Genomic DNA, 22278 nt, shown 5'->3' with positions numbered 1-22278 from the left:
GTATTTAGCCTTTTTACCCGTAAAATAAGTTTTAATTTCAAATCTCCACGTCATGTGCAATGTGCCATTAATTTTTAAAAACGTCAATATGACGGGCAGATTTAAAAATTAAAAGTTTTAATTTTTTTTTTTTATAAATTTATATATATATATATATATACGCGTAAGTTAAAACTTAAAGTGATTGAAATGGACCGGTTCGAGCCTCAACGACGACATTTATCGCTCCCGTAGTCCTGGTCATCCGTGCTATTAATGATGTAGCTGTTGCACCTGGCCAAGGTATGGTGTATTTACTCAAGATGCGCGTTGGCCTGTGGTACTGCTTTGCTGTCAGCCTTGAAGGGAGCACCACATCAATGATGCCTGGTCTTCGAGATGATCGAATGATGGGAAGAGTTTTGAATATCTATGCCTCGAGCACTAGATGTCACTCCTCCATTTCTATCTTTTCGGCGAGGTTTATTAACTACTTCGAAGAGGTTTTTGCTTCCAGCTATGGTAGGTTTACAGTACTGAAACTTTGGAGAAATAGTTTGTCGATGTGCAAGAAAATCTATACAAGGCTTTATTCGGCTCTGGTTCATTCTCCTAGGCAGGTGAAAAATGTTCCTCCATTTCTGTGTAAGGATAATTAAAAAAAAAAAGAGAAGTCTTTGTTTTTCTTCTTTTGAACGTAACATGGTTTCGTGCATTGTCTCTTCGGAGACATCCGAAAAATTGGAACAATACAGAGAAGATTAGCATGGCCCTTGCGCAAGGATGACACGCACAAATCGAGAAATAGACCAAATTTTTTCTTTCTGAAAATGGTTTCGTGCACAGATTTTGTAACTTCTATTAATTTTCGTTTCAGGTGGAAAGGCGGCGTGAATGGAGCCCAGGGTTTGGGGAAAACACTGAGTTCAGCTCCTCATATTGGGCACGAAATAGTCATATGGACAAATCCACCGGGTATTTATGTTTTTCTTAGCTTAAGCTCTAAAGGCTGGGATAGCCGTGAGTTTTAGATTCTGAGGGTTTCTCTGCTACATACCTTTACTATCTCTAGTAATTTGTTTTTAAAAGTATCATCGGGTTTTTCTAAGGTGAAGTTTGTATATTGTTTTAAGGGCATGGGGATTATCTCCCTGACCCATATCGGAACTGATTATACTCTGCATTCTAAGCTATGAGACTAAGACAATCTATGGTTTTGCAATCGCCTGATTTTCTTTGTTCATCTTTAGTTTCCTCTCTATCATTCAAATGGTTTATATATATGAGAGTTTTTTTGTCAAGAAAGAGAGTTTTCAAACGTTGGTAGTGATTCTTTCCTTCGTTTATTTCTTAGCGTCAGTAGGTAGTTTTGTAGAAAACTTGTGTGAAGTCAGGTCGGGGTTCGGACCCATCGACCGTGACCCGTAGTCCATAAATATATATTTCGTTGTTTTGAACGCTTGTGAGAAAATAGGTAGAAGCTCATGGTACACTGAGTTTTGGTTACTCTTATTATTCTTTCTTTGGTTAGAAAAAATGGTGTACTTATTATAAAATTGACTGAAAAAATTCGAGTTCGAATTTGTTTTATTTATTTCTCTCTATTTCACATAATGGAAATCTTTCTCTGTTTATTTAATAATCTGTTATATTGAACATTAGAGTCTAAATCTCCCACTTACTTTATCATAATTCAGGTTCGGTTATGACAATACAATTTCAAATTACAGTAAAAATACCTTTAAGTGAGACAGTGGAGAACACGATCAAATTCGTTGATACTCACTATTTTGTGCTTTTGATTCATTTCTCCAAAATCTGATGGATATCGCAGTGACAACGTTTGAGCGAAGCGAGGATGCTATAACAGCTCTTACAAACCCTGATAGTTCGTTCCATGTAGCATTAATAGAGGTAAATTTCAGCTTCAATTTCTCTTTATGGAAATTGAACAAAAGTCGGGGTTTTCTTTTGTCAAAATTTGCATGTATTTCAGCATAAATCTACAAGCAGTGAGAATATTTAAATTTAGTCTTGCAGCAGGCGGCCTTCAGCGAAAGATTGGATGAATTCGACATTCTTGGTGCTGAGATTCACAAGAATATCCCTGCAATAAGTGAGTCTTCAAAGCTTATTTTTGCCTTCTCTGCCATTCTTTTCTCTTCAATTCTCTATACAGAAAATAATAGAGGGTCTGGTTCTTATATTTTAGGTAAATTTGACGCCCGTATACCCGTATACGCACATGTTATTTATCTAAATTTATAGATGCCTCTAAATTTGGTTTTTTTAAAATTTGTGATAAGGAAGGGCTTGTTCACAAGCATGAATTAAGATTTGTAGCAATTCCATATGCATATGTTGATTGTGTTGATATACAAAAACAATTATGGAAACTTGTACAAATAAATTTTAAAAGTCATATGATGGGCAGTTTAAAAATAAAAACGTCATAAAAAAATTCCTTGACGGGTAGGGTCACCCATCAAATTTAACCCCTGCTCGGTCCTATTCCCTCCAGGTTATCATTCTCTTACATTGGGGCACTCCTACCTTATCCTCTGTTCTACGAGTGGTGTTCTGGATTGACATCTCGCGTTTGCTATTAATTACATGCTGGTTATCTGTACGCTTGTGTAATTTTTTTATTGCTCTGCCCTGTGCGTGACATGCGCATGCTCATCTCTCCGCAGCCACCATTCTTGGGCTTGTCACCATATCAATGGATGACCTGAGGGTTTATGGATCAACGGTTCAACACTCTTCTCGGGATTATGCCAATCCTATCTCGTTGCTATGTTGTTTCATTGTATTGGCACCCGGTTCATTCTTCTCTTGTTTACTGTTGCTGGTTTACACTGGCCTGCTCTGCTATTTTTTCATGACCCAGAACAAGTTAAAAGCTCCGGGAAGCATACTATGGCGACGGCTCAACTTGGTGAAGCCTGGGTAAGTGCACATTTTTTTTTGACTCCCAAAACTTCCATAAAATGAACTTCTCTCCTTGACCGACAGCTTCCTAACTCTGTTTATTTGTTGATTCGCTATGGTTCTTCTAGCTGAAGGAACCTTTTCCAGGATTTGGGAGCTGTTCGCTGTTGTTGCATGGTCAGCATCTACCAGATCCGTTGCCAGCATCTCGGGTAAGGGGTTATCCCCAAATGAGGGTTGATTATTTTTCCAGCTGAGTTTAACTCGTCTTCAAAACTGGACAGGATTTTCTTGGTTTCTACTGAATCTCTATGCTTGTCCCCTAGGTTACTTGCAGTCTATTAAGTTTGGAAAAAAATGATGTAATATAATAGTTTGTGTTGTAGTAATTTGAAAACCCCTGCTGCAACATTCACGTCAAGGGTTTGTTTCAATATGGGTTCGGACAATGACTGTTGTAATGAATTTGTGCATTTAAATTGGCCAGAGTTTTGACCCATGGCGCGCCTGGCTATTACTGTATTTTGATGTATTTTGAAATTTTTCCTCTATGTCTCGCATGAGAGACATAGTTATATTCTCCAGTGAAATTAATGTCTATCTTTGTGTATCCGTTCACATATTGTTCAATGGTGTTCAAACTAGTTAACTATCATCCGTGCTATGCCTGATATATATATATATATATATATATATATATATATATATATGTGTGTGTGTGTGTGTGTGTGTGTGTGTGTGTGTGTGTGTGTGTGTGTGTGTGTGTGTGTGTGTGCGTTTGTTTTTTCCTCGGATGTTTCTCTAAATTTTAAATTTCTTGTTCAAGAGGTAAAAGAACTCGGCTATACAACCTCTGTCAAATTATCTGTTCCTCCCGTTTATGGGATGTCAAGGGTTCTAGAGAATACGCTCCATTCGACACTTATACCCCTCCTAGTCTAACTCTATCAGAGAATTATCTACAGGTGTACGCCCTACTACTTGAATGTCCTGTTTTCATTGTTAACCTAGATTCGACACAGTATTTCTCTGTGTACCGACCACTCCTTGTATGTGCAGATAACAGAATTCATTTTTTTAAGTGTCACCACTGTTTGAGGGTTTCTCTGTTTTGTGGTTATAAGAAATACAATCAGATCACGAAATGAATTTTATTTACAATCATGAATGTCTAATGGTTCATTTGTTCTTGGAGGGAATATCTTACTTAACTCAGTATAACAATTTATTCTTTTCTTTCAATTATTTGTGCATTTAAATTGGCCAGAGTTTTGACCCATGTCGCACCTGGCTATTACTGTATTTTGATGTATTTTGAAATTTTTCCTCTAGGTCTCGCATGAGAGACAGTTATATTCTCCAGTGAAGATTCGACACAGTATTGCTCTGTGTACCGACCACTCCTTGTCTCCGCAGCTAGCATAATTCATTTTTTTAAGAGTGTCACCACTGTTTGAGGGTTTCTCTGTTTTGTGGTTATAAGAAATACAATCAGATCACGAAATGAATTTTATTTACAATCATGAATGTCTAATGGTTCGTTTGTTCTTGGAGGGAATGTCTTACTTAACTCACTATAACAATTTATTCTTTTCTTTCAATTATTTGTGCATTTAAATTGGCCAGAGTTTTGACCCATGGCGCACCTGGCTATTACTGTATTTTGATGTATTTTGAAATTTTTCCTCTAGGTCTCGCATGGGAGACATAGTTATATTCTCCAGTGAAATTAATGTCTATCTTTATGTATCTGTTCACATGCTTAAACATGCATATTGTTCAATGGTGTTCAAACTAGTTAACTATCGTCCGTGCTATGGCTGATATATATATATATATATATATATATATATATATATATATATATATATATATATATATATATATATATATATATATATATATATATATATATATATATATATCTGTGTGTGTGTGTGTGTGTGTTTGTTTTTTCCTCGGATGTTTCTCTAAATTTTAAATTTCTTGTTCAAGAGGTAAAAGAACTCGGCTATACAGCCTCTGTCAAATTATCTGTTCCTCCCGTTTATGGGATGTCAAGGGTTCTAGAGAATACGCTCCATTCGACACTTATACCCCTCCTAGTCTTACTCTATCAGAGCATTATCTACAGGTGTACGCCCTACTACTTGAATGTCCTGTTTTCATTGTTAACCTAGATTCGACACAGTACTGCTCTATGTACCGACCACTCCTTGTCTGTGCAGATAGCAGAATTCGTTTTTTTAAGAGTGTCACCACTATTTGAGGGTTTCTCTATTTTGTGGTTATAAGAAATACAATCAGATCACGAAATGAATTTTATTTACAATCATGAATGTCTAATGGTTCGTTTGCTCTTGGAGGGAATGTCTTACTTAACTCAATATAACAATTTATTCTTTTCTTTCAATTACTACACTATAGTAGTTTTCTACCATGCTCATGTACCCGATTCCGATTGCTGACAGTTCGACACCGCCCATGATGGGGTGCCCTGTGTTTTGTGCACTAGTAATATCTGTATAATTCTATCATGTGTATGCAAGGCTTGATACATTTCCTTGTTTTCCTTAGCCTTGGCATGAAGCCCTACAGCCTCAACTGTAGTCTTTACCTGCGAGCTTTCCTTAATGTCAGACAGAAAACGTTTCTGCCAAGTCATTCCACTAACTCTACCTTTATGGAATTCCTCGACAATCCGGAACACCGCGTGGCCCATTCGTTTTATGACCCTAGGGTTATGCTACAGTGACACTATTATGGTCTGGTTCTTCCTCTACCTACGAGGGTTCCAGCTGTGCATCCCACCCTCATTTCTTATTTGAATACAGGTAACAATTAAGCACTCTAGTCACCATTACTGATTGAGTTATTATTTTTTTCTTTTTCCGAGATTTATACTACACAAGAACTTGATGTTACAAATCTCAAGTTTAAAAATAACGCAGAACTTAATTAAGCACTTCAGTGGTAATTTTCGTACCTGTCTGTTTGATGTTCTAACCCGACTGCAAAAGAGTTGCTCACCTCTGCTTCCTGTACCGTAGTACACTCTGTATTTTTACAGAAGCAAGACTTCCTCTTGCCTCCCGCTTCCAGTTTTCCTCCCAACCTCGAGATTCATCTTTCGAGACCAGAATCTCTCCCCTGTGCTCACTTGCAGGACCGCTATCCTCGGCAGGATATTTGCACTTTGTGCTTGGCTATTTGGTCCTAACCAAACTTAGCCATCTCTCTTTTCTCTTTCTTTTCTATTTGTTTTCTCTCTTCCTGTCCTCACAGTGCAGACTAACCTTTTTCCTCCCCTTTTCCTCGGGAAGCCCTTCCAGTTAGGGGAGGTGGTTAGGGTTGCAGTTCACTGCAACTGTTTTTTCCCCAACTTCCCTCTCAGAGTTGCCAGGACTTTTTCCAAGAAAAAACATTTCTTATTTATTACAGAAATAATAAAATATTACTAAATTTCCAGAACAGTTAGTAATGTCATATTCAGTTTTTCAACCACAGTAAAATCAAATATTTACATTTTTCCTGGGGCATTACATCTCCCCCTCTTGAAATTGGACATCGTCCTGATGTCCGTTGACCAAGAACAACTCCAGATAAGCTTTCTTCATGAACTCCTCATCTTCCCAAGTGGCCTCATCAGGCCCAAAGTGTTGCCATTGCACATTAACTTGGGTAATAGCTCGCTTCTGTAACTGTACTTCTCTCCAGTCGAGAATGCTCAATGGCTCAACCAAGACTTCTCCTTCCGGTTCGACCTGCAATATGCAATATTCTAAATCAGTGTTTTTTTTAACAAAAGCTTTCAGATTGGTCTACTGGAAGTAATTATCACCTGAATATCCTGCCATTTGATCACATGTTTAGGGTCATAAACGTATTTTTTTAACACAGAGACATGGAAGACATTGTGGACCTAGATGTGACTTGGTAGGGCGAGTTGGTAAGCCACTGGCCCAATCCTTCCCAAGACCTGGAATGGTCCACAATATCGGGGTGCCAACTTGGCACACTCGCTCCATTGCAGTGTACTCCTCCTTGCTTGAATTCTCACATATACATGGTCACCGACTTGGTATTCTTTAAACCTCCTCTTCTGATCAGCAAAGTTCTTTTGTCTATCCTGAGTAGCTTTTAAATTGGATCGTACTCTTTTGACCATTTCCTCCATATCCTTAAGCATTTCTGGCCCCAACCTTAATTTGTCTTCAGGTCCACCCCAGCTTGAGGGTGTGCGGCATTTTCGCCCATATAAGACCTCAAAGGGGCTCATTTGTAAGGAAGTATGATAGTCGTTATTGTATGCAAACTCAACCAAGTGAAAATACTCCTCCCACTGAGTTGGTTGTTGCATTACATGGGCCCTTAACATGTCTTCTACCACTTGATTCACTCGTTCTGTTTGTCTGTCAGTCTGGGGGTGATACACTATACTGAAGTTCAGCTGTGTTCCTAATTCTGCAAATAATGTCTTCCAAAAGACCAAGTTGAGTCTCACGTCGCGGCCTGAGATTATCATCTTCGGTAGCCCATGCAATATGAAAACATTTTGGATGAAGATATGGGCAATCTATACCACTTTGTAGGTGGATTGCACAGGTATAAAATGTGCCACTTTACTCAATTTGTCCACCACCACCATAATAGAGTCGTTATTCTTCTTGGTCTTTGGCAGCCCTGTTATAAAATCCATAGAAATGGTTTCTCACTTCCATTCCGGAATGGGTAAGGATTGTAATAGCCCTGCTGGATGTTGAAACTCTGCCTTAATTTGTTGGCACTCCAAACACCGTGCCAAATACCTGGCCACATTCTTCATTGTACCTGGCCAGTAGTACTCCTTTTGAAGTGCAGTGATCATTTTCTGATACCCTAGGTGTCCAGCATAGTGACTGATGTGAAATTCATCCAAAACTAGATTTTTAAGATTGTTTTGATTGGGTACATATAGCCTCTTTTTGTAATACAACATTCCAGCATCATCTACCGCATTGCCTAGTCGATTCTCCTTGCTCGCAGACTATTGTACTTGTTGTTTTATTTGTTGGTATACAGTATTTTGTTCTGCTGCCTTTTTTATCATTTCCTCGAAGGGGCTTTTCCATTCGTTAAAGGAAATTTCATACAAACATTGTAATCTCCGACTTAAAGCGTCTACCACCCAGTTTTATTTCCCCTTAAAGTGCTTGATGTCAAAGTCAAAATTACTTAGAAAATCTACCCACCGTGCTTGCCTCGCGTTTAAAGTGGGCTAGGTAAAATAATTGGTCAGATTGTGATGGTCTGTTAGTAACAAAAATTTCCTTCCCATGAGATAATTTTGCCACATCTTCAAGGCGTGTATGATAGCTGCCAGCTCTAAGTCATAAGCAGAATATTTCTACTCGTGCTCTTTTAGTTTCCTCGACTCGTAAGCAATTACTTTCCCTTCTTGCATCAGCACGCCTCCCACACCTTGCTTGCGTCAGTGCAGACCACGTAGTTCTTATTTGGATAAGCTATACTCAAAATTGGTGCAGTGGTGAGTAGGTGCTTAAGCTGCTCAAAACTCTTTTGACATTCCGAGGTCCATCTGAACGCTCTTCCTTTTTTCTAAAGAAGTGATGGGGTATGCTACTCTCAAGAAGCCTTCCACAAATCGTCTGTAATAACAGGTTAACCCCATAAAAGATCTGATGTCTGCTACATCTTTTGGTATGGGCCACTCCATTATGGTCTTTATCTTTTCAGGGTCCACCGCAATCCCTTCCTTTGTGGTGATATGACCTAGGTACTATATTTCTTCCTTGAAGAAGTCGCACTTGCTGAACTTGGCATATAACTGGTGTGTTCGAAGGGTTTGCAGCACCAATCTGAGGTGCTCTTTGTGCTCTTCCATAGTGCGGGAGTATATCAATATATCATCGATGAATATCAACACAAATCTATCCAAATGTTGATGAAATATGTTGTTCATCAAGCACATGAAAGTTGTGGGGGCATTAGTCAACCCAAAGGGTAGCATTTCAAACTTGTAATGTCCATACCTTGTTCTAAAAGTTGTTTTAGCTATGTCCTCTTCCTTTATCCCGATTTGATGATAACCTGATCGCAAATTGATTTTGGAGAATACTGTTGCACCTTTCACTTGGTCAAAAAGTTTATTAATCCGAGGTAGAGTGTACTTATTTTTGATTGTCAGTTTGTTCAACTAACGATAATCTATACACATGCGAAGGGTCTCATCTTTTTTCTTAACAAATAATACTGGAGCCCCCCAGGGAGAAACGCTGGGGCAAATATAATTTTTATCTAACAGCTCCTGTAGCTGCATTTTTAACTCTATCAGCTTAGGTATACTCATTCTGTAGGGTGCCAGGGATACTGGTGCTACCCCTGATACCAATTCAATGGTAAAGTCTATATCCCTCTTAGGCATCAATCCGAGAATCTCTTCTAGAAACACATCAGCAAGGTCTTGTATCACAGGGATGTTGTCCAACGTGTCTATTTTATCTTTTGAGTTAACATAGCCCACTTGAATGGCATAAATCTCACACCCCTTTCTAATGCATTTCGCTAACTGAGATGCAATTATTGGCCGAACCTGTACTGGTCACTTAATTCCTTGCAATTCCTGCCTTGCTCCATGTTCATCCTTATAATAAATAGTCTTTGTTTTGCAGTTGACCAATGACCAGTGCTTTTCTAACCAGTCCATACCGATGAGAACATCATATGAACCGAGGGGAAGCACATTTAAATCTACCATTACTGGATACCCTGCAATCTTTAGAGAGCAGTGATTGACTTTTGCAAGTACCCACCTCTTGGCCCCCATAGCCAGCTGTACTAGCCATGGATTTTTGAATTTAACAGGTTGTAGTTTACAATGTTCTACCACCTTAGGAAAAATATAGCTTATTGTCGCTCTAGGATCAATTAAAACAACTACAGTAAGGTCTCAGATTTTACCTTCGAATTTCACCATGGTCGGTTGGTACTCCACCTAACGATTGTCCAGTGCTGCATTAATCCTCGGTAGGCTACTTCCTACGTCGCTAACTATCGATACTTCATGAATTTAGGATAACTGTTCGGTACCCTTTCGCTGCAGATAGTTTTTGATGTAGTGAGGCCCCCCACAACCCCAACACTATACTAGAGGTCTTGCTATCCCTTCGTTGTCCAATCTTGCAGGCTGTTCGCTGACTCTGCACTCGTTGGTTGGCTTGGATTTGAATGAGTTTTTCTGTATAGTTCTACTGTTCTGCTCCTTGCCAACTCCCTTGCTTCCACCACTGCGATTTCCTTTATTGTTTCCAACTGGCTTATTACCTCTTTTATCATTCCATATTTTACCTGGAACTTCCCCTTTCTGTTTATTCTGCTGGTAACAAATCCTGGCTTTACGTATGGCATCGTCCATTGTCTTGAGATTGTCAAACTCAATCCTTTCTCCCATGTACAGGGGTAAACTACTAACAAATCTTTGCACCTAAGCTTTTTCCTCTCTAATATAAGGCACATAACGAAGTAGGGAGGTAAAACGGGTGATAAATTCATCCATAGTCTGCTGCCCCAACTGCAAGTCATGGAATTCCCTTGCCTTTTCATCATAAAAATGCTCGGTCAGGTATCTTTCCTTGAAGTACCTTTGAAATTTCTCCCACATTATGGTTTCTTCGCTTACCCCCTTTACGATCTTAACTTCTTCCCACCACAGGGTGGCTTTTCCCTGCAGTTGGAAAATGCCCAGTCGTGCCTTTAGTTTGTGCTTGTATTCATATAACTGAAAATATTTATTCATATTTATCAACCATGCCTTAGCTGCTTCCTCCTATTCCCCATTGAAGTGCGTAGTTTAATATTACGGAACTCTCCTTGCAACTCTATCTGTTGCCTTTTTGAGGTCTGTTGTTCAAATGCGTTGTTAGATCGTTCCTCCCTCTCTTCCGACTCTTTAGGTCCTGTGTGGTGGTCCTGTTCTTCAGACATTATTTGCTGTTTCACACTGGGATTAACTGGCAGCTAGTTTTGTCTATCCGATAGGATTTTTATAATTCTTTCTTGTTCCATCATTAGTCGTGCATTATCTTCACGTAACCGAGCCATTTCATTTTCAATTCCTGCACCGTTTCCAAAATAGCCTGGTTTGTATTGCGAGCTTCCTCTCCGAGCTATACACATAGCTCAGGGTTACTCTCAGGGCCAGGTACAGGCCCCTGACCCGTTGCATACCAGCGCGATGCACTGTCCCCTCTCCTCATTCTGCCCGTCTTCCAATTTCTTGTCTTGACATGAGAACAGTAAATCAACATACTACATATCTTTTCTTTTCTTTTTTTCTTAAATTGCTCAAATTGGGATGAAAGTAAATTGTATGAATAGTTTCTGTTTTCAGTTGCGCTTTTCAATTTTCAAATTCAATTCCTAGAAGCCTCAGTTTTGTAATTGGGCTTTGATACCAATTGTAATGTCTCCAAAAAATATATTTTCTTGTTTTTTATTTTATTTGAAATACAACTGAATGAATGTTAATGGTCTCCACGTCAGCGTACTTGTAGCCTATGTCTGTATTTACTACGCTGGTCCTTCCAAATATTTTCTGACAACCAACTGGAGGTCTCCACTGGGATATTAAAGGCTCGGTCCTATTCCCTCCAGGTTCATCATTCTAATCTTACCTTGGGGCACTCCTACCTTATCCTCCATTCTGCGAGTGGTGTTCTGGATTGACAACTGGCATTTGCTATTAATTACATGCTGGTTATCTGTACACTTGTGTAATTTTTTTATTTCTCTGCCCTATACGTGGCATGAGCAGGCTCATCTCTCTATAGCCACCGTTCTTGGGCTTCTCACCAGATCAACGGATGACCTGAGGGTTTATGGATCAACGGTTCAACACTCTTCTCGGGATTATGCCAACCCTATCTCGTTGTTATGTTGTTTCATTGTATTAATGCCAGGTTCATTCATCTCTTATTTATTGTTGCTGGTTTACCCCGACCTGCTCTACTATTTTTCCATGACCCAGAATGAGTTAAAAGCTCCGGGAAGCATACTATGTCGACGGCTCAACTTGGTGAAGCCTAGGTAGGTGTACAATTTGTTTTTATTTTTTTTTTGACTACTAAAACTTCTAGACAATGAATTTTTCTCCTTGACCTACAGCTTCCTAACTCTGTTTATTTGTTGGTTCTTTGTGGTTCTTGTGGCTGAAGGACCCTTTTCCAGGATTCGGGAGCTGTTCACTGTTGTTGCGTGGTCAGCATCTACCAGATCTGTCGCCAGCATCCCGGGTAAGGGGTTATCCCTAGATGAGGGTTGATTTTTTTTTCAGCTGAGTTTAACTCGTCTTCAGAACTGGACAGGATTTTCTTGGTTTCTAATGAATATCTATGCTTGTCCCCTAGTTACTTGCAGCCTATTAAGTTTGGAAAAAAATGATGTAATATAATAGTTGTGTGCTCTAGTAATTTGAAAACCCCTGGTGCGACGTTCACGTCGAGGGTTTGTTTCAATATGGGTTCGGACAGTGACTGTTGTAATGAATTTGTGCATTTAAATTGGCGAGAGTTTTGACTCGTGGTGCACCTGGCTATTACTGTATTTTGAAACTGTTCCTCCAGGTCTCACCTGAGGGACGTAGTTATATTCTCTAGTGAAATTAATGTCTATCTTCATGTATCCGTTCACATGCTTAAACATGCATATTTTTCAATGGTGTTAAAACTAGTTAACTATCGTCCTTGCTATGGTTGTTATATATATATATATATATATATATATATATATATATATATATATATATATATATATATATATATATATATATTTTTTTTTCCTCGGATGTTTCTTTAAATTTTAAATATCTTGTTCAATTTTATAGTTTAATTCTTGGGAGATTACTGTATTATTAATGTTTCCCTTCTAAACTCATATGTGCTTATGTTAATGGATTATTGTTAATTTATTGTAAATAGAATCTTGATATTTTCTATGAAGTCTAGTTATTATATTGAAACACTCTTTTTTTTAATAATTCTTCTTGCCATTTTTGTTTTAGGAGAGGTGCTGTTTAGACCTACAGAGGAGTGGGCAAGATGAAGAGAGGTAGGGGGCTGTGAAAGTGGGGGTATTTTTTAATCAATGAGGCTGAGAAGTGAGGTCCAATTTATACTAATTTTCAAGCCTCTATCCCTGTTGAGGTTATGAGGGTGTTTTATGATCTCAAGAGCTTCACAGAGTTTATGCTTAAAATGGTTTTTTTCATTGGAAATGACCTTTGTGTCTTCAAGGAATATATGGTGGTTTGTCTTACCAGCATGTTCAGCCAAAGCTGAGGAACAGGTTATTTCCTTACGAATACCTACACTATGCTCTTTGAGCCTGATCCTGACTGACCTGCCTGTTTCCCCAGCATAGTGTTCTCCATAGGAACAATTGATAATATAAACACCTTTCTTCTGGAGTTGCTCTTCATTGTCCTTCATCGTTTTCATTCTTTGTTTAATAGTTGTCAAGGGTTTGAATGAGGTTTTGACATCCTTCTTTCTGATAATTTTGCCTAGTTTGTTAGTTACACCATGAATATATATATATATATATATATATATATATATATATATATATATATATATATATATATATATATATATATATATATAGATATTGGAATTGAAAAAAGAAAACTGAAAATCAAAGAAAAATTTAAACAATTACGATCTATAATTTCACAATGACCTACCTCATTTTAACCATTTTATAATCCCTTCCCTTTGCTCGAAATTTTGAGGCTGCACTTGAAATCCTATCCATGAAGGCTAGCCAAAGAAAATAACATGGAAGGAAGGAGATCATACTCTGCAAAGGGTAGTAATTCGAGCTGAGGTAAGAAATCTAACCATCACTTACAACCTACAATTAAAATAAATATATATTCATTCACAATGGTCAATCTACACTTGTGAGGGTGATCCATACCCAGATTCTTATGCTCGTGAGAGTGATCAAAAGGAAGAGACAAATGTATTGGACCGGTACCCAAGGTATATTTTCAACAAACCTTTATGATAATTAAACCATTCTACATCAACACATGAATAAATATCGCTCAATTTAACCCTAAATCCACCCTTTATTCACAGAACTGACAATTCCTTACTTTGGAACTCCAACTTCTAGACCAAAAAGGGAGAAAAATTGAAATCTCATGTAATATCTATCTAAATCATTAATATCAGCTAAAATCATCTAAATATCATCAAAATTTGTGAATTGTTTTTGCAATTTTAAACTATCGCCATGAATGCAAGAAAAATAAGGAAATATTGAAATTTTCCATTTGAAATAGAACGTGAGAACTTTAAATCTCATGGAACGAGACCAAGGTGGGGGTAGAGGAGCCTATTATTTTATTTATAGGTCTGGGCTTATCAACAACGAAAAAATCTTGGAGCGGAAAGATAGATTTTTTTTTTTACTTCAATAGTTGGTGGGTATTTAATTTTGAAGTTTTGGCTCGCGAGAGTTTTAAATTTCTACTTGTCAATCACCAACATTATCATTGATTTGGGTCTCATTATGTGATCTAGTTGTGGTACCAAATTTTGTGTAAACTACAACTAATATGGCCTCATCAAGTTATTTTTTCCACAACAAATTAAACATAGAAATGTTACAATAATATAACATTATTCTTAAATAAAATAAAACAATAATAGAAGACATTCAGTAAAATAGGTACCATAATTTGAATAATACACTACATTCACTATAGAGTGATTTAATTATCGCTAAAATGATTGCATAAAGTGTGTTATAAACAAGGAATGAAACAAAATTAATATACAAACTTGTGATAATTTGTATTACATGGGGAAAATTTCTAATCTCAATTAATACTTATTTTGTAAGGACAAATTATGCTCTATTCAAAATATGGTCTACCCATAATTCTGTTGCTACACTTATTTTTCTCATTCTTGATAATTAGATTTGACTGGTGTACTAAAAATTATTGTCACTGTTGTGTAGTATAGGATATAGAGGAAGTCACAGACATAGGGAGCAGATAACAGAGAAATACTAAATCATAGACAAGAAATTAGTTCAAAGAAGATATGACAATGGAATCTACAAATAAAATACAGGTAAGAAGACAAAGAAACTATGACCAAAGGAGGAATTTCTTTAGGAATTCATAAATACTATAACATAGAGAGAGTCAATTTTTCTTTTGTCGTACGGCCTTTCATGTGTGATTCTACAATCAAGGGAAATGTTTGAAAATTAGGATGGCTATGTGGGATATGGATGTTGGATACTTTTCTTGTCGAAATTTTGGTTCGATGTATATACCTAGGGTTATAAATTTTTTTTTCAACTCCAAATTAACATGATAACAATATGTCAAATATATCACCAAAGTGAATTTTGTATTAGCTAAAATATTCCTTGAAATTATATAATTTGTTTACTAAACATTACTAGCTATTTTGTGTATCATAGTAGTTAGATCAGGCCATGGGAACAGATCATGTCATATCAAATGAGGACATAGTTGATGACATGGGACATCACGTACTCCAACTTTAACTTAAATTAGGAAAACATGATATAGTGGAATTTTTTGATATGTCCATCATTTTTTAGGATATTACTAAAATTTGTAATGTATTATCCAATATTCATAGAAATTAATGTTGGCATTATGATATAAGTGTTGTCGTTGATAGAAACTCACTCACAGGTTAGTTCAGTTTTGATAAAAGGAAACTCATAGTATAACAGGTCTATTCAGAGGTAACATGGCATTCGTATAGAAGAACGGGAAGATGGAACTATCTACTGCTCAAAATGAAGAATTTGAAGGAAAAGAATGTGTAAAGCAGTTTAAGATGCATACATAGGTCCTCTTAGTCAAAACAACATATACATGCTGGTTCACAGAACAAAAAAAGCATATACGTATATACACACTTTCTCAAGAAGGAAAGCACGTATATGTTGGAAAATCAAGAAAATTCAGGAGGAAACAATACTAGGGGTCAATACCATGGTATTAGCTCACAATATTGAGTGGAGTAACAGATATTTGATCCCATCCAAGAATACCATGGGTCCTAAGTGGTTTTCATCTAAGGTATTGATAAAGGCCAAAAACTATATAAGGAGGAGAAAATAAAAAAGCCAAAAGTGTGCAAGTGAATGGTTTTCTCAGGAATACTTCTATCTGAAGTATATTATATTTTGCACGAGCTGTGTTTGTGATTTGATCTGCAATATTTTGTGCAGCTTGAATTCAATGTTGGATGAGGATCATGACACCAGGAATGACTAATCATTGAATGATCTGATATTGGTTGGGTTAGATATGATTGTGTACACCTATTTTATTCTTTAAATGTCATGATATGGGTTTTTCTAAAGTCTGAAATAGCAATGAATTTGTGAGATAATATTTGCAGATCTATACACTAGTTCACCTCGGTAAAAGCATGTATACATGTAGGTTTGACTCTTCCAAGTAGTGTGTACCAAGGACAAGCCTATTCTTTTGTAATGAATTATTTATCTGATTAGTTCTGTTGTTTTACTGTTGTCTATCAATGAATTCTTCTTAGTTCTAAATGTATAGCTGAATGCATAAGGAGTTTGGTGTCTGATTGATTGACTGTCTAAGTGATAAGGGTTATCTCTGCTACTGGATGTGTAAAGCACTGTAATTGACAGTAGATGTTCAGTTGTTTAGTACAAACTTGATTAAGAAATTTTATGTTTCAGTAGTTTTGAAGGTATACAAAGGTTTGGTTAAAGGAAATAGCGTATACACGCAGACTGAAAAGTAGCATATACATTCTAATGCATGCTTTTTGAGGTTGCAATGAGTTTTAAATGATGATGCAGGTTTCTGGTTTCAACACAGTGTTCTGGTGATAGTGATCTAATTGTTTAGATCAAATGATTATCGATTGATGCAGTTTGAAAATTATGATGGGTCTAGTATGAAAATTTGATGAAACGAGGCCTTCATTCATATTGTTGTGTACGAGGAGCATCCAATCTGAAAATTTATGAAACATGGTCCCTGGAAGAAGAGAGAAGGTAGTAGCCTTCTGTACGGCGACGCCTATGTACTAGTAACCACATTAGCTAGTGCAAGAGCTAGGGGGTTGTAGCTCCCTTCCAGTAGAAGCTGGAAAGCAAGAAAAGGTTGTAGCCTTCTGTAGGTGGATTCCTGTGTATTGGTTTGAGTCTACACCAGTAAAATATTGTAAACATATTTTCTTAATATTACAGGAAGACAAAGATGACAACAACATGTAGTTTTTGTCCCTCATTGGGTTTCCACCTTAAATATTAGTGTTCATGTGTGTTGCTTGTGTGTGATGGTTTATTCTATTATTACTGCACATGGTTACTATTTAATGTTTAATAAATTACTAATGCACTAATTAAAGATCAACATATGATGAATTAACTGAATCGTAAGTTCACAAGATATACGTTGGTTTCCTTAAGAACAGTTGTGTGCACACGCGAGTTCCCTTCACTAATGTAGCGTATATAAATTGATTATGGAAATGAAAATGTTGTTGATTTGTAAACACTGATTCATGCCCCCCCCTCTCAATATTATTCCCAACAATTGGTACCAGAGCAGGTCCTTTAGCATAATCTTGATCACTTGAAGGAGATCCCTAGTATCAATGGGAAAGAAGCAAAGGAAGAAAGTACCTCAAAAGAAGAAGACATCTCGAAGGAATGGTGAAAATGGGAGAGATTATTGTCCATTACGCGGAAGCAACTCTTCAGATTTAGAATCACCTTAGAATGAAGACGAATAAGAAAAATAACTATCAAGTACGAATTTGTTGTCCTCTGGTGATACATTTCTCTGTTCATTTGAAGATAATGAAAGTGACAGTGAAACAACTGAATTTTCTCTTATGGCTGAAAGAGAATGAAATCAAATAGAGGAAGAATCTGAAAAGGTCATAGACAAAATTAGAGATCAAAAAGATATAATTGATAAAAGGGAATGTGCCTACAAAGAAGAAGTTACCAAGTTAAAAGCCTAGTTGGAGGAAGGAAAGAAAATAAAGAATCAGTAAAAAGAAAAGGAAGATCAAAGGCTACATGATAAAGTGACGTCATTGAGAAATGAAGCGAATGAAAAGGACACAACAACCAAGGAACTTATAGAAAGAACCATCTACTGTAAAGGTCTTGAATTTGTGGCCGATTCTCTAAAAGAAGATATAAAAAATTCAAACAAGTAGAATGAAGAACTACTCCAAGCATTTGACGAAGAAGAAAATGAATTTCTCGAATTAAGGCAACAAGTGGAAGAAGGAAGAAAAACTAAAGAAATCATGAAGAAGTAGTATCTTGAAAAGGAAGATCAATATTAGGTTGAGGTAAATATCCTAGAAGGTAAATTAGAAGAAAATGCTAATCTTTTACGATTTCAAGGTAGTACTAAGATTTTGGATGATATTCTTAGTAGTCAAAGGTCTCCTACCATCAAATCTGGTCTCAGTTTTCGTGAAACTATTAAAGGTGAATCTAGATCACAAATTGAAGCAAGGAACTCTAGTGAAAAATCTAAAATGCTGAACAATGAGACAAGAGGTCAACCCCATCAACAACCAAGGGAAGAAAGTCTTCAAAGAAAATAATTTACTCCTAACCATGGAAGTGCTAATTGATTCTTTTCTCTGATGAATAATGTTGAATTTTTTATATGCATAATTTTGGACATGTTTCATCAAGATGAAAAAGTGGAATGGTTCAAGCTAATAACCATCACACAAAAGGATCATCATCTTCCACGTACTTTAAGGGATATTGTTTTTCTTGGAATATGTTTGGTCACAAAGCCATTAACTATTATAGAGGGAATATGAAACATATAAGATGTTATGCTTGTAACACATTAGGCATATAACAAAAGAATGCAAGAGAAAATTTCGGCCAACATACCAAAAGGAGAAAACATCATCACACTCCAAGGTATGGAAAAAGAAGTACAACTAGAAATATGTGTCATGGCTCAGTATGAAGATAGAACAGACTCAAGAGGAACTGAAAGTATGGAATTCCAGTGTTCCAATTCTCCGACATAGTTATCGTGAAGACAAGTCACATATATACATGAGTTCGAAGCTGCACAGTCACGTATATGTTGGTTTGATGAAGAAGTAGTGGGACAGGCTCAGAAAAATGATCTGATATGGTTCAAACAATTATCAATTATCTTTTCTTTCTTGATGATTGATGACCACAGTCTGTGGATGTTATGTAGAAGTGATTTTGATCCTCATAAGTTGTTGATGACTTTATGTATAACTAGTTGATGATGATGCCTTTGATGACTCTTACTGGTACATGCAATGATCAGATCTGATAGTGAACAGTTGGAATGGGTTCAGGGGGAGAATATGATATTCTTACATTGTTGGAATTATGTTTAGAGGTATTTGGTACATAAAGATTCTTATCAATGGTGATGCTTATGTTGTTAAGTGTTTAAATGATACATCATACCACACTACAATCATAGGTTGCCTATGATGAAATATCAGATGATACTTATGTTTCTTGAACCACATAGTTGTTATTCAAATATGCTTTATGGATGATTGTGGATGACTGTTTTGATAATTCATATAGTACATATGTTATGTTTCTTACATGGTGATCTTCCTAAGGTGAAGGAGAAGAACAAAGTATGAGTACACAACTTCATTATTTGATGATGATACCTATCACTCATTTCTTTTATGCTACTGTCATCATGCCTTCAAAGATGCATAAAGTTCATATGGTGCAATATTCCTATAGTTCTTGTCTCTCACATGGTATAATGGTTGAGGATTCTTGTTGTTGATGGTATCAAAAAAGCTTGAAAAATCACTATGATCTCATGGTTTGCTAGATACATATTGATATATCTTTGATCAATACACATTATGCTGGATACATGGATGATTACTTAAGTTTCATATTGATAAATATTGTTGGTTGGCCAAGAGAATGGTGTTATTGTAGGTGTCATGAAGACATAGCTATTTGAAGACATGGATATTCGGAGACATCGCTCACTTAGTCCCATAATGATGATAGGTTTCATACTTACATATGTTGATTATCATGGTTAATGCTTATCAAATGTGAGATATTCCCTAATGATGATACATAGTTGATATATTGAGGATTCTTGTGGAAATACCATGTAGTTATTGATCATGATGTTATGATCATAGATGATGACTATGGTGTTTTCACATACATATGATGTGAATGATATTTGTGGATATGACATATGCTTAGATTAATCCATGGAAGATCATGATAAGGCCCTTTCTACTAAGGAGATAGAGCAAGTTGATCTTGATGAGATGAAGAGGATGAGTTGATATCTATATACGTCATACTTTATCATAGGTCGATGATATCTACATAGTCATATCTTGGGAACTGATGATGGACATATACAGGTTGTTGGTCTGGATGCTGCTAACAGAAGATTATGGTGCAGATCATATATGGTGTATGATAGTTGCTGATGACTATCATGGTCTTGTTGAGATATTTGTTCTTTCTTAAAAATGTCATGTATATCATTTGACATAAAGGTCATATAAAGGCTCATGATGTAGTAATATGTCTCTACCTATCATAGTCCTTTAGTGAGTCCTTTTTGGTCATATGATGTAATTTTTACCCCCACTATGCATGAGAAGGATGATGTAATAAATGTATTTCTTTCGTATATAAACAATTGGTATATCCCCACTTGGTCGGGTGGATGAGTCAAATGTTTTGTATCCCCACTTGGTTGGGTGATTCATGTATGTATGAGTCAATGGTCTTAGGAAGGTCATATACTCACTTAGTTGAATTATAGAGTCATGTTATTCTTTTGAAACATATCTCTTCAGACTTGTTGTGGTAAAAACACAACCCCCCCATTATTGATGCGTCCACTTCGAATAATGGGGACACTTTCTATTAAAATTTGGCCAAATACCTTTTTGGATTTTTATTTTAGTTGATTGCCCTACGCTTTTGTTAATTTTTAGTTTTCTTTGGATTCTTTTTTTGATTGCTTTTTTAGAATCAATTTTTTATAAGCTTCACATTGACGCTTGTTTCACCTCATTTGGTCAACTGGTTTGAAAATGGCACTCCTTTGAAAGTGTGATTATTTATGTAGCCTCAATTAAAAATGCATAAAATGTACAATATCGCATTTTGTAAATAAATTAGTTCAATAATGCATTCACTTTAAATATTAACTCGTAGAGGGTTTTACTAACATTTTTCATTTTTCAGCCAAATCATGAATTATCGAGATTTTAGTAATTTGCTCTAATTTCCCAAATTAATTATTAATCTCAAAAATCTAAAACTTCAAAGTGGCAATAATTTTATTTTTATTTTTTTCATTAAAGTGGCTGTAGTTTAAAAACTTATATTCATAAAGATAAAACCAAAATAAAAATTTATGTTTAAAATTAAAAAAAAAAAAAAAAAACATATAATAAAAATTGTTCCGATCGCGTCGGGGCTTTTAATCGGATCGGGGATTTATATCGGCACATGTCGTTTCATACCTCCGATCGCTGAAACGCATAACTCAAAAGTTATCGCATCGGGACTTTTAAATGAGCACATTTCTTAAGACCCCCAATACCTCCCCGATTGCGATTGCCAATACCCTCCATGCTCCGACCTCCGATTAACTTGTTAGCTACCTATACCAATAGGTTTCATATTTCATGATTGGCAAAGAAAGTTCCAAATATGCTCTGCTTTGGTGATACAAAGATCCCATATTTCCAAAAGGAGACCAGGTGTGTATATAGCTTCATGTTGATTAAGTTTTGATGCGTGGTCCAAAAGCCTAATCTGGATCATGCCATGTTTCAATTTTTCTATTGTAGAATAGAGAAAGAAGTCTGTCCAAACTGTTTAATCTTGGCGGACCAGTAGCTTAGGTAGAGAAGTAAGGTTCCCAACTGCTTAATCTGGGACCTTGAAAGCAATAAGGGTAGTTCTAGATAGAAAATCAAAGGGAAAAAGCCAAAGAAAAGAAAAGGCACATAAGGGTCTGCAAGTCTAAGTGCACCCTCCATGAAGAAACAAAAAATGCTAGGCAAATAGATGGGTAGGCAGATGGGGTTGCAGAAATGTCATTCCTTACAACTCAATGTGTGCTAACCTATTCATAAAGGAATATCAATGGATTGAGAAGGCCTTCTTCTCCATCATGTTGCAGCAAAATGAAGAAGCATGACTAACTTCCTTTTCCCCTTTTTTCACCTTCATTACTAACATCCCTTCATCAGTTGTGTTCATGAAAGAATT

The 22278-nt window shown here is 36.5% G+C and overlaps 1 protein-coding gene, 1 long non-coding RNA gene and 1 other non-coding gene across 5 annotated transcripts; all 3 read left to right on the top strand.

Annotated features, from left to right (window-relative positions):
- The first annotated feature begins 311 nt into the window (after nucleotides 1-311).
- On the top strand, nucleotides 312-3520 carry LOC149170504 (uncharacterized). 3 transcript variants are annotated; one of them, XM_089427309.1, is made up of 5 exons: nucleotides 610-954; nucleotides 1814-1893; nucleotides 2020-2095; nucleotides 2501-2928; nucleotides 3039-3520. In XM_089427309.1, the coding sequence occupies exons 1-4, from the start codon at nucleotides 810-812 to the stop codon at nucleotides 2566-2568; spliced, it is 369 nt and encodes a 122-aa protein (XP_089283435.1). In that variant the 5' UTR covers nucleotides 610-809; the 3' UTR covers nucleotides 2569-2928; nucleotides 3039-3520. The 3 variants fall into 3 exon arrangements, with proteins under 3 accessions (XP_089283437.1, XP_089283435.1, XP_089283436.1); XM_089427310.1 differs by having other exon boundaries at nucleotides 611-954; nucleotides 2023-2095; XM_089427311.1 differs by lacking the exons at nucleotides 2020-2095; nucleotides 2501-2928; nucleotides 3039-3520 and adding an exon at nucleotides 312-599 and having other exon boundaries at nucleotides 857-954; nucleotides 1814-1847.
- Nucleotides 697-798, top strand: LOC149170505 (U6 spliceosomal RNA). Its single transcript, XR_016259921.1, has one exon. It is a non-coding gene; the product is annotated as a U6 spliceosomal RNA (small nuclear RNA).
- Nucleotides 3521-11487: 7967 nt separating the features above from the next.
- Nucleotides 11488-12251, top strand: LOC149170503 (uncharacterized). Its single transcript, XR_016259489.1, has 2 exons — nucleotides 11488-11994; nucleotides 12123-12251. It is a non-coding gene; the product is annotated as an uncharacterized LOC149170503 (long non-coding RNA).
- Nucleotides 12252-22278: the final 10027 nt, after the last annotated feature.

This window comes from Pinus tabuliformis, chromosome 4_2, assembly GCF_031772625.1.
Source record: "Pinus tabuliformis cultivar Carrire ecotype Pingquan chromosome 4_2, CPIR1, whole genome shotgun sequence".
Lineage (NCBI taxonomy): Eukaryota > Viridiplantae > Streptophyta > Pinopsida > Pinales > Pinaceae > Pinus > Pinus tabuliformis.
Note: the sequence above shows the minus strand (reverse complement) of the source record. Positions and strands in the feature narration are given on the sequence as shown.